At 45.4% G+C, this 12,351-nt stretch overlaps 1 protein-coding gene across 7 annotated transcripts in view; it reads right to left on the bottom strand.

Annotated features, from left to right (window-relative positions):
- Positions 1–12,351, bottom strand: part of CUX1 (cut like homeobox 1) — a 264,153-nt gene that overhangs the window by 130,858 nt on the left and 120,944 nt on the right. For all 7 annotated transcript variants that reach the window (XM_065853071.2, XM_071816982.1, XM_071816983.1 and 4 more), the window contains exon 5: positions 3,790–3,927. In XM_065853071.2, the coding sequence (XP_065709143.1) occupies positions 3,790–3,927 (138 nt within the window). The remainder of the gene's footprint in view (positions 1–3,789; positions 3,928–12,351) is intronic.

The raw sequence follows: 12,351 nt of genomic DNA, 5'->3' as shown, positions 1-12,351 counted from the left end.
ACAGCTACGTTCTGCCTCCCAACTGGTGAAAAATACGGTGGTGAGGATTTAACTGCTGTATTAACAGTAGATCAGATTCAAGAGACACTCTGCAGCCCTTCATATCCAAGCTGTTCTAACCGACTCGTCATCAACGCCGGGTTTACGCACAAGCATTAACTATTATAACTTTCTGAGTGCACTTGTAGCCTTCCAGGGGATTTGCAGAAACCTTTCTCTCAGATAAAGAAGTTATCTTGCATGGTGATGGACGAGAGGAGATTTGTAAACCTGCAGAGCGATGGCGCAGCCTTTGATGGGCAGTGTGATGTGCCCTGATCTGTCCCTGCGCGAAATCCCTTCCATCCCACCCCCAGGAAAGGGCTGAATCCTTATAGGGCTCATCGGAGGAAACGCGGGACGTGCACCAGAGTGTGCTTTGTAACAATAATGGAATCTGGAAAAAGCGTCAGACTGCCAGAAGACTCACAGAACCACAGAATGTCAGGGGTTGGAAGGGACCTCAAAAGCTCATCCAGTCCAACCCCCCTGCCACAGCAGGAACACCCAGCTGAGGTTCCACAGGAAGGTGTCCAGGCGGGTTTGAATGTCTGCAGAGAAGGAGACTCCACAGCCTCCCTGGGCAGCCTGGGCCAGGCTCTGACACCCTCACCATGAACAAGTTTCTTCTCAAATTTAAGTGGAACCTTTTGTGTTCCAGTTTGAACCCATTACCCCTTGTCCTATCATTGGTTGTCATCAAGAAGAGCCTGGCTCCATCCTCCTGACACTCACCCTTTAGATATCTGCAACCATTAATGAGGTCACCCCTCAGTCTCCTCTTCTCCAGCTCCAGAGCCCCAGCTCCCTCAGCCTTTCCTCACACGGGAGATGCTCCACTCCCTTCAGCATCTTTGTTGCCCTGCGCTGGACTCTCTCCAGCAGTTCCCTGTCCTTCTGGAACTGAGGGGCCACAACTGGACACAATATTCCAGGTGTGGTCTCACCAGGGCAGAGCAGAGGGGCAGGAGAACCTCTCTGACCTACTGACCACCCCCCTTCTAACCCACCCCAGGTACCATTGGCCTTCCTGGCCACAAGGGCCCAGTGCTGGCTCGTGGTCACCCTGCTGTCCCCAGGACCCCCAGGTCCCTTTCCCCTACGCTGCTCTCTAACAGGTCATTCCCCAACTTACACTGGAACCTGGGGTTGTTCCTACCCAGATTCAAGACTCTACACTTGCCCTTGTTATATTTCATTAAATTGCTCCCTGCCCAACTCTCCAGCCTGTCCAGGTCTCTGGATGGCAGCACAGCTTCCAGTGTCAGCCACTCCTCCCAGCTTGGTGTCATCAGCAAACTTGCTGATAGTGCACTCTATTCCCTTGTCCAAATCATTGATGAATATATTGAATAATACCGGCCCCAGTACTGACCCCTGAGGCACTGCACTGGATCCAGGTCTCAACTGGACTCTGCCCCATTGACCACGACTCTCTGGCTTCTTCCCTTCAGCCAGTTCGCAGTCCACCTCACTGCCCGCTCATCCAGACCGCACTCCCTCAGTTTAGCTGTGAGGATGCTGTGGGAGACTGTGTCAAATGCCTTACTCAAGCCAAGGTAGATCATGTCCACCGCTCTGCCATCATCCATCCATCTTGTTATGTCCTCTATTATGAAAAGCAAAGCCTGTGGGCTTGGGGAAAAGAATCTCAGTATCACAGAAAACCAGGGATAAGCCTTTCGAAGTTCAGACTTTGAGAAGTCACCTAGAGAACTGCAAAGCTGGGCTGTTGGTAGGTGAGGACAAGGTCCACAGCCTGGGAACTACAGCAAAGCAGCACAAAGAAGAGGGGAAAGGGTGGTAAAAATGATTGCCAGCAAACTGGTTACTTTTGAACAAAGGGCAGGATTTTGCTAGCAGTGCAAAAATCAGATGAGGCTCATTACTGCGTAATAGGTTGTGAAAATGACATGTCGCTTCTTTTTTATTTTTTACTAAGCCAAGGGAAATTCTACTCTGAGATCCGGGAAGTAATACAAATTGTCATCTTTTCCTGAATAAGCAAAGGATGCTCCTTCGCAAAGACAACAGTTTGCTCATTCACACATAGCCAGGATGTACGCGTTGCACCTTTGCTCCAGGTATTTTCAGACATACGTCTGCAGAAATATTCAGGTATATGGAGGAGCACGGAGTTAAACAGCCTCATGGAAACGCATATAGCTGCATCTTGACGAGGTTGTAACGTTCGAGTGGAAACAAAACCACAAAAATTAATGCAAGAAATACACAAATATGGGAAAAAAATTATGACTTTTGTTGCAAAGCAAATTTTTACCTTTAGGCACCTAACTATAGATGTACTGGACAAGCACTGTTTAATTCTTTGCATTGTGTGAAGAATTAAGGGCCTTCTTTACTGTTCAGGTCAGCTGCAGCTTGCTGCCATTGTCCTTTATACCAGTTTTGGAAGTTCTTACAGGAACTGTGTATCTCCTACACACCTCCGAACACCGAGATTAACTGATCAGAGCACCCTTCACTAAAAACAGCCTTTGCCCTGGATACCTCATTAACCCCTGTTCGAAATAGAGTGTAAAACTATTGCACCGGACTGAAAAAAACATGCGGGGAATACAGGGGCAAAATGAACAATGCCAGTTTACGAGCGTTTGCAGTCAAAAACTCTAAGTTGAGATATTTTCTGCTGTCTGGATGAACCCCTGGATGTACAGGACACACAGCCTGAGGAAACCTCTGCACAGTGAACTGGAGTTTCCCAGCCAAACCGCTGTGGGGCTCAGAGCATCGCGGGTCCCACACGGCAGCTCCTGCAGTCCAGCCCGAACCCTTGAATGCTGGTACCTGTCCTCACCCCTCATTAAAACACAATATATAACTGCAAATACACTCCTTCTGCTGAAAAGGAGATGGAACAGAACCAACTGAGTTGCTATGTAGCTTTCAAATGGTACCCGCTTGGGTGCAACAGGTCCACCGTATTAAAAAGTAAAAACAAACCACCCCACATTTTCCCAAATGCCTAAAAATGTACCTTTCCACCACCCAGAGCTGAGTATTAACCATGGAAATGCAAAGTCCCAGGTGTACAACTGAGTAAATTTTGTTTGCTTGTGTAGGAAACTTTCTCCCGAATCACAGGAAAACTTGGAACAGTCTAAAACACAACAGGCTTTAAATCTCATTGAGATTTTCATGTATTTTCATGTACTCTGGTCTCATTAAAACTTACTTAAATAATTAAACAGTATTAGCTTGTATTTACATTGCCCTATGGATAGTCTCTAGAGTAAATATAAAGTATGCATGCTGAATGTACTCAGTAACACATTGCAGATTTAGACGAGGAAAAACAGGGTACAAAAAAGTTCCATTTGGGGCAGATTTGTGTGTAATAAAATACTGGATTTTTGTGCGTGTCTGTGTAAAAAGCCACGTGCTACACGTGCCCACACACACATTGAGCTCGATGGCAGCAGTAGCACCATCTCTCACTAAATGTCTACATACAATGTCAGTCAGGGGTGCAATTTTCAGGGAGCTACAAGTGAATATGCAGAATAACAGCTCCTTTCTCTGACCCGGTGCTACAGAAGACAAAACTCTACCCAAAGCCATATCTATACACATAAATACAGAAGTGGCTATAACAGACTATTATACCTCCTTTGCTGAATTTCAATGCTACTGTCAACCCTACCCGTAAGAAATAAAACTGAATTTAATCCCAGCCTTCACGTTTCAGCATGCATTAAGAGCTTATAAATGAACACATTTGCAACCTACCCTGATTTTTCACCTCGGCAAATTCTTTATTGTATTCCTCTAGAGTTTCCCTAAGTTTCTGGTTCTCTGTTTCAATATCGTGCATACGTTGAACCTTCAGCTGAAGCTGCTGCCCTAAATCCAAGGCTGGAACTGGATCTGAAAAAGAAACAGTAAAACGCAACGTAAGATAAGAGCAACACTCCTGCAATTCACACGGTTCAGAGCGCAAGTGTCCTCTTTTCTCCATTAATATCCAGTTTAAACGCCAGTAGGATCCTGCTTTGTGTTATTATTCTTGCATGTTCCTCAGCTTTAAACACCAGAGATGGTCCAGTGTATCAATTACCCTTTAAACTGGGGTGTCCCTTCCTCATCCAGGTGCTGATCCCCAGGGTACGAGGGCACCTCAGAGTCTCGAGTTTCAAGAGTTTGTTTGCAAAACAAGGGGTTTTGGGTAAAAAGCAATGGAACTGCAGGGGTCACTGACATGAACCTTGGGGTTTGCGGCTCTTGTTCCCCCTTTTTCTTCTACTACTAAGTGAACAGACATCAGACGTCATTTTGACACGTCCTCTCAGTCACAATTCTCTGATGCTCATCCCCTTCTGCTCAAGAGAGTCCTCAGCACACACCTGACGTGGACAGACGTGACTTACTCTGGGACCTCTTCCCAGTCAGAATAGGAAAGCGCTGCAGTCCGGTGGATTTACAAAAGATTATTCAATACATTTCTGTTATGGGCGCCAGCATCTCTTGTGAAATGGCTGCAGAGATTTAGTCTCCTGTTGAGGAATGCTAAACACCAAACTCAGTGGATCAACAACAGTATATATTAGGGAGTTCACTTAATTTTCAACCACCAGAGTCATTAATTTTTCAGACCACCCTCAGTCTCTGGAAACACATAATAAGTCTATTGTACCTCTGTTAACACATTAAGCATGAGCCCGTGTGTTTTTTCAATATGCCAGCGTTGTTTCATAGTTTATAAAAGAATAGTACTGGGTTATGTTGAGCTCAGAGGCATTATAAGTAGCAGCCTGCTGCATTTTGTTACTTCGCTTCTTCAACAGCTTATGGCATTACCCTGTTCATAATACAAAATCTAGGTTGCTTGTCATCTGTTCTCTGTACATACATAGTTTATGACTACACAGCTTTTTCATTTATGCTTTTTAGGCCAAATACTTTTCGTTATTATTATCTGTATTAAAATATTTATAATAAATCAAACTTAAAATGTTATTGTGGCAGAGACAAGGGGTACAGGTAAGGAATTAAACATAAAGCTTAAGTCACGGCAGCAGCACGAGTTAAAGGCCCTGCAATATTTATGTAGGGGCCAATTAAGGCGGGGGCTGTCACAACATCACCCGTCTGCCCTGTAGGTCTGTTGACCTCTATCTGAGCGGCCGCTTTGTCACCCCGTGCGCCCAGGACATTCATCTGCCGCACACCGAGAAAGGCTGGATTGCCTCAGTCTATCCACGGCTCAAACGGTTGCAGGAACCACAAAACATATCAGGCAGGGATCTTCAGCTTCTACAAAACTGCGTTAAAAAGCCTCAACGAAAGAATCGAACTTCACAAAACTGCGGGTGCGCTTCTCCCCCTTCATATTAACACACCCCCTGGAAAACGCCGGGACACTCACAAGAGGTATTTTGCTCCAAATACTCCGGGCTTTTTACATTTAAATCAGTGAAGAATTAAAGGACAAAAATAACACGGGCATTACGAAGTGAATAATGACTAAACCTTTAGTCAGATTTGCAATCCCTGAGAAGCTTTATGTACAAAATGAAAATGCTTGCAATCTCATAATTATTCATCAGGACATGTATATTTAATTTAGCTCTATTAAAGGTTAATGTTCAAGTAGCAAAACAGTGGCAGAACAAACAAAATGCAAAAACAGTCTCTGTGCACTGAACTTCAAACTCTGCCATAGCCTGTTTGAAGGACTAACGGCCTCCAGCCACTAAAAACTGCTTCAGGACATGCAAAAAACCCCCATGGTCGAAGCACCTCTTCGACTTAATTTTTTTATAAATGGCATTAACGAAAACTAACCATTGCATGATAATAAAATGACCAAGACATGTTGGGCAGAGAGACAAATACTTCATTTCTCATGGCAAGCCCCGACGTGCTCTTTAACCTCAAAAAACCTAAAACCCCAAGATTTCTGAAGTATTTATAAACACCAATTAATGTGAAACAAGTATAAACTGTACAACACTAACAACTTTTTTCTTACCTGAGTGGTGTGGATTTAAAAAGAAATGAAAATACCTTCCTTTTCCCAACACATGCATGCATGGAAAAGCATACTTTTTATATCCACCAGACTTACAAAGTGTGTTTCATGTCATTTAACAGGAGGTCACTGAATTTTTAAACAAGCAATGGACCAAAACTTTCGATTCATTACACAAACAACGGGCATACGCACTTCAAAATAATAAAACAAATAAATCAAGTGGTACTGGCTATGGAGAGGCAAAGCAAAAATGCCTTTTCTGCCATTTGTATAACAGAAGGATTATCTCACTTCACACTTAAATGAGGAAACCTCATCACAAATTTCCTCTTGGTCTGAGTCTCCTCTGCGTTGCAAAGTCTCAGAATCCCTGTTAGGCACAAGATACATAAGAAATGAGGAAACTGGTAAAAGGAATCTGCCCATTCAGAGCTTTAAAAGGTATTTAGCAAGATCGTTATTGCTCAAAAGTAAATTGAAATGTCTACTTTTATACTACATTTAGTACACATTTTTCTGTTGTTTCCCATTCTGTTCTACTTTCCTAACCCACCTGTTGCAAGCTACGCACACAAAGAAGCCCCTGGCATCCCGTGTTTGTGTCCGGATCCAACCCCAGGCAAGACTTTCTCCACACTCCCATATGAGAAATAACAACTGCCACATTTTAAAACCAGCATCTTCAAAGCCTGTTCCTGCCTCTGCTTCCCAACGAACGGTCCTTTTGGGGCCGTTTCCCCAGCAGCTCCCGGGACACGTCCCTGCGCTCCCCCCGGGACGCCCCACACGGGCCCTCAGATGAGCTTCTGTCCTCCTGGAGGTGATGGACACGTCTCAATGAACACAGACGTGACAAACACTAATGTCACAAATACAACATCACCTTTATAGCCGTTAATGCTTCACAACAAACAAGCAAGCGCAGCCGCAGCAACACCTCTCGGACTATCCTCACACCACACACATGCTCTGATGAGAAATCTTCTTTGAATAGCAGCACAAAATAACCTGTTTATTTGTTTATTTTTGCTCCTGCGTGTGCACGCGAATTACGTATTTTAGGAACAGTTTTTAAAGGACTGCAAAGATGGATCTTGCCCAAAGAGCGCGTTACATGAAGAGCTAGAAGCAGCGCCTCGGCACCCGCGACCCCGCGCTGCTCACACCAACCGCAACCCGGGAGGTCGAACGGGACTATCGATGACCAGCTGAATTTCCAAAGCGAGTTTCATTTATAAAACCCCGCTCCCCCCTCCTCATTCTGTGAGCTGGGGGAAAGGAAAAAAAAAAAGGCACAGATCTTAATAATTCAATCTAAGTGTTTACACAAAGAGCAGTGTGGGTACCGCTGCCCTCCCGTCATTCCTGGGGATGAATGTCCCCCCTTGTGCGCGGTCCTGCCATGACATCACGCTCCTGCCCGCCTTACTTTTCGCCAGGGCACTCTAGGCTAATGTAATCATACGATTACATAATTAACCCAGCTGTCTCATTAAGAAAATCAACTGGAATTCAGGGCATAATTAGTCATACGGCAATTAGCATGCTGATGAGCAACTGATGAAAAGCTGTCTCGATATAGAGTATGCTGGGACCACCCTCGTTATTTAAGAAGAGGGGGGAAGGAGCCCACCTCAGCTCAAGGAAAATGAGCTCGGTCTGCAAAGTTAATGTTTAAAGCCCCCTGGCCATGGCTGGTTTTGTTGTGAGGGGTGAGAAGTCCCGAACACCCCCAAATTCCTCCCGTTGCCGTGCGAACCCGTCAGCCCCTCCACGGGGATCGATGGAGGGACAGGCTGCGGGAGGAAAATTTGCCAAATGAAGTGGAAAAACTATGTCATCGTTTAAATGTACAATTTACAGAGCGCTGTGGCCAATCACCCCCTCTCCCCGCGTACATTTATATATAAATATATAGATTATTTCTGAAGCACACCGCTGCGAAGCGCTGCTCACCGGGAAGTCTCCCTAAGGAAAGCGCTCGGCACGCCGCACCCCGGAGGTGCCGCCGGACAGCGGGTCGGTGCCCGCTGCCCTGTTCCGGGTGTCCCCGGTGCCGCGTTCCGGGTGTTCCCGGTGCCGGGTCCCGGCGGGAGCGGCCCCGGCCCGGGCTGCGCGGCGGGGCAGAGCGAGCGGCAAAGCGCGGCCTGGATCGCGCGGGCCGGATCGGGAGCTGCCCCGCGGTGCGGCGGCTGCAGATGCTGTGAGGTGAGAAGGGGCCGCTCGAACGACCCCAAAACCATCACAACCAAACCCTTTCCAGACACTCTTCGCCGCTTATAAATGTGTCAGGTGCTGCAGAAGCGTGCGGCGCCTGGTTCTTCCCTGCCCGGGGCCAGCGGGCTTGTTTTTCTGCTTAATTGCAAAATGTGTTCATGTGGTATCTTAAAATGGAGCTCCTGAGGAGACTTTTCCGAAACAAAGGACTTTTTTCTAAATCCCCTCCTCCCTCTTCGTTACAGGCCTGTAACACTGGAAACGTTAAGAAAGCAAGTTATGAAACAGTGCCAGAACTACAGGGGCAATTAATATTTCATATCACTGGAAATGTGTTTCCTAAGGTTCGGATCTAAAAATAATCGGTTGAAGGCAACGCGTTTCTTTCAACAAGACCGTATTTCGGTTGCCTAAACTATATTGGAAGCTAAGCTTTCCTAACCACCGCTCACGAGAAATGCCCACGCAAAATGATAAGGGATGGGGGGAAAAAACCACAAACCTTAATGCAATTTTATTAACGTCACTTAACTTTTTAAAAAAGCTAGAAGTTCAGCTCTACGTCACGGTGCTTCTGCCATGAAGTAGAGGAAGTTTTTGACTCTAAAGGCATTGCTGCTCAGCCCTGCGGCTGCTCCTGGCACTGAAACGTTCGTTTTGGAGCACAGGCTCCGGTTCGCAGGCAGGAAGAAGCTCTATTAGCTTTTGATGCACTAAGTGCTTTCTTGGGAGGCTGCGTATCTGAAAATAACCTGAAAATGTGTTTTAGAAAAAATAATAATTACATTGTAGCTTTTGAATATTCAAACACCTCACAGCATACTTAATTAATTCATTAATTATCCCCCAGAAATTTCAGGGTAAATTGAAATTGCCTAGAGAGACTGAGACAAAGATTTCATGGAATAAGTGATCGCTTTCCTCCTTTTCCCCCATGACTCCGGTAGCCCAGGGACAGAAGAGTTATAGCCGTAATTCCGTTTGAAACACAGCTCATCATCTCTCCAACTCCTCACTTCATAAAAAACATGAAAAGGTTCTTCCTTCTATCAAGAATTATACGTATTTTTCTTACTCCCCCATCCCGCAGGACTGGGGTCTCTCCACTTATTTTGGTTTTTACCACTCTTTCACGGCGTTCTCCTCACCCTCCCGCCGCCAGAGCATTTTGTAAAGGCTGAACCGGGGAACCCAAAGCGCCCACCAGAGGGTGAGGGACTCTCATTTTCCTCGAAAAAGCCGAATTCCAAATTCCGCCGACTTGCGAGAGCTGTGAAGCGGCGAGGCGATCCCGACGCGACCCCTCCGCGCGGGGACGGGGGAGTCGCAGCACGGCGGCGCCTTTCCTCCCCATCAATCACAACTCAACTTCCCCGTGGCAGCCTCTGCAACGCTTGCGGGGTTAAGCGAAATGATGTGAGACGGTATATAGCCAGTCTGACCACAATCATATAGATCCCTTTGCCAGAACGCGGTTCTTAACATCTCTCGGGTTATTATTTAAAAACACCCTTTGTTTATCTACCGATTCTAGAACGGCTCCTGCCAAAAGATGCTCTGGTCCTGCCCCACATTATGAGATACACTCGTATCCAAAAAAGTCATATATGGCAGAGTAAATGACTGACTCCCTAATGAATTGCATTGGAGCTCCCTGTATTTTCAAAGGAATTACCAGAATAAATCCTCAGAAAAGTTTTTAATATTAAAAGCGGGGTATGCATAACAGGCGATCCAGTATTTTATAGCACTATACTATGCCAGCTGAAAAGGAACCTAATGAGTTAGAAGAGAAGCCAATATAACTGAAAACGTTCCGGTTTGATGGTTAATATTCTAGGAACGGCTGAAGACATTGGAATTTACTGCTCGCACACTGAGCTCAGCGCAAAGCACAGGACACTTACACAAAATCACTTGTACTCTAAACTTCCATTTCTCCTACTTCGAGATTATAAAAAGAACCATCCACTATGTTTGAAAGCATTTCTGCCACAATCATTCTTTCTCCTAAAAGCTTCTGAACAGGCTTAACACTAAACCCTCCGAAAGCCGGGCTTTATCCTAATTCCAGTCCGCATTCCTGCAGCCGAGAAGGTCCAATATTCCCCATCGCATCCCCAATCCGCCTCTTCTGCTCCAAACATGCGATGCTGCTCTAACTTTGCCCCCTGAAGCAACAGCTTTTGGATGGTGCTGTGTTCCCAGCTCCAGGTGGACGGTACCAGCGCCCGCAGGGGTATCTGCTCTTATGCACCACGTTCCTCCTGCTTTTATTCATCGCATCCTTCCCCCGATCTTCTATTCATCATCATCTTCCCCTTTTCCTCCCGCGCCTCCAGCCTACCAAGCAAAATAGGGCTTGACAACCACACAATAAATTTTTAAAGTGTATGCTTTAGGGATATTTCTTCATCCGAATATTTATTCTAGCTTTTACAGAGGAATTTAGCCAATTATTAATTCAACGAGAAAAAGAACGAAAAGAAATCATGTCATCAGACAAGCCCAATTTCAAGACGCATATTCAGGTAACAGAGCTATTTTTAGTTATTTTGACATCGGTTGCAAAACACAAGGATAAATGAATGAATAGCGAAGATGAGAACTGGCCAGGACTTCATCTGAAAATAACGATGTAATAACTCCGTGATGCTAACAGTATGCCCTACCAGCGTGCACTCATCCGGTACAGATCCAAATTTGTATTTTAGGCTGTGTCTCTGAATTCAAACCCCGGAGGAAGGAGAATAAAGTGACTGTGAGTTACTCATACATTTCCCAGCGCTGGACGACCCGAAGGCTGGAGCAGCATCCCCGGCAATTCAGACCACGCTGGAAAATAAAACAGCAGCAGCACTGACCCTACCAAAACTACCAAAATACTGCTCAAAATCCCCTCTTCAGGGCATTTTTCATATGTTTATGCAGCTCTGGTTTTTCACCTGGTCTGAAGGTGAAGGGTCTGAAGGGATTCTGTCTTCAGGTGGGATACAGTCGCAAACTAAACCGCTGCCTGCAGCCACAGGGGTTTATGGCTTTTCACTCCACTATGAACTATGCTCCATTTTCTGCTTAATTTTATCAGATTTTCAAATGTGTTTGGAAGGATCCCCTACTGCTTCATTCCAGGGGGTGCCTGTGCTACTTGTGTTGTCCATGACCAAGTTTATTTTGCTTCCTTTTCCTCCTAAGTCTACTCACCGCAATACTGTTTGATTTTCCCTCGAAGGTTAAGAAAAGGCACATGTTAAGGATATTATTTCCCTTGTTAAGTTACACGCAGCAAAAATATAAGCCTTTTCATTTTATGTGTCCATCCTCGATTTAATTCAAATACATTTTACGTGGGGTGACCATTTTGACACATATTATTAAAAAAACTAAGAACTGCTTAACATTTTTCAGACTGTAACGATATCAGAAATTCTCTCTGCCGACCAGTCTTGCCATACCACAAACTCAGGGTATAGTACAACCCAGTCTTGCTCTTTAGACAAGAGTTTAGTCCAATGAAGAGTGCTCTGAGTGTTGACTTGTTCAAACTACGCTTTTAGTATTCCAGTTTGGGATTTGCTTAACGCAGTCCCTCGGAGCGAACCTCTTCTGCTTCTCCTCCCTACACCTCCCCTAAATTTACATTAAACCGGTTTTTTACTGGCACAAAAGGCTGGGTGTGCTTGTGTTGCTATTTCAGCACATCGTGCAGCTTCGGGGTCAGCCGGCTATGTCAGACCCCACCGTGACTTTCCGCCGCCGTTAACCTTCCCGCTTTCTGCTTAACATTACGCTCTACGGAAAAATCCAAACACGTCACCTAACGTACATGAACGCAACAACTTCCAGCACGTTTATCGCCTCCAATATAAGCGGCAGATAATTATTCTGAAAAAATAAAAATAAAAATCAAGCCTGTTTTTCTCTTCTATGACCTTTAACCTCAGAACATCGATCAAATACACTTTAAATCAAAGTCTTCTCTTAGCGCGAAGAGCAATACAGGTCTGGAGAGTGTTGCGAGGCTGTAAATAATCAGACGCCGCGGAGTGAAGGAATGAAGCTCTTTTTACGTGAGAGAAACGCATTTTGATTTCTGCCTT

Source organism: Patagioenas fasciata, chromosome 19 (assembly GCF_037038585.1).
Source record: "Patagioenas fasciata isolate bPatFas1 chromosome 19, bPatFas1.hap1, whole genome shotgun sequence".
Classification (NCBI taxonomy): domain Eukaryota; kingdom Metazoa; phylum Chordata; class Aves; order Columbiformes; family Columbidae; genus Patagioenas; species Patagioenas fasciata.
This window is presented reverse-complemented; position numbering and strand designations above follow the sequence as displayed.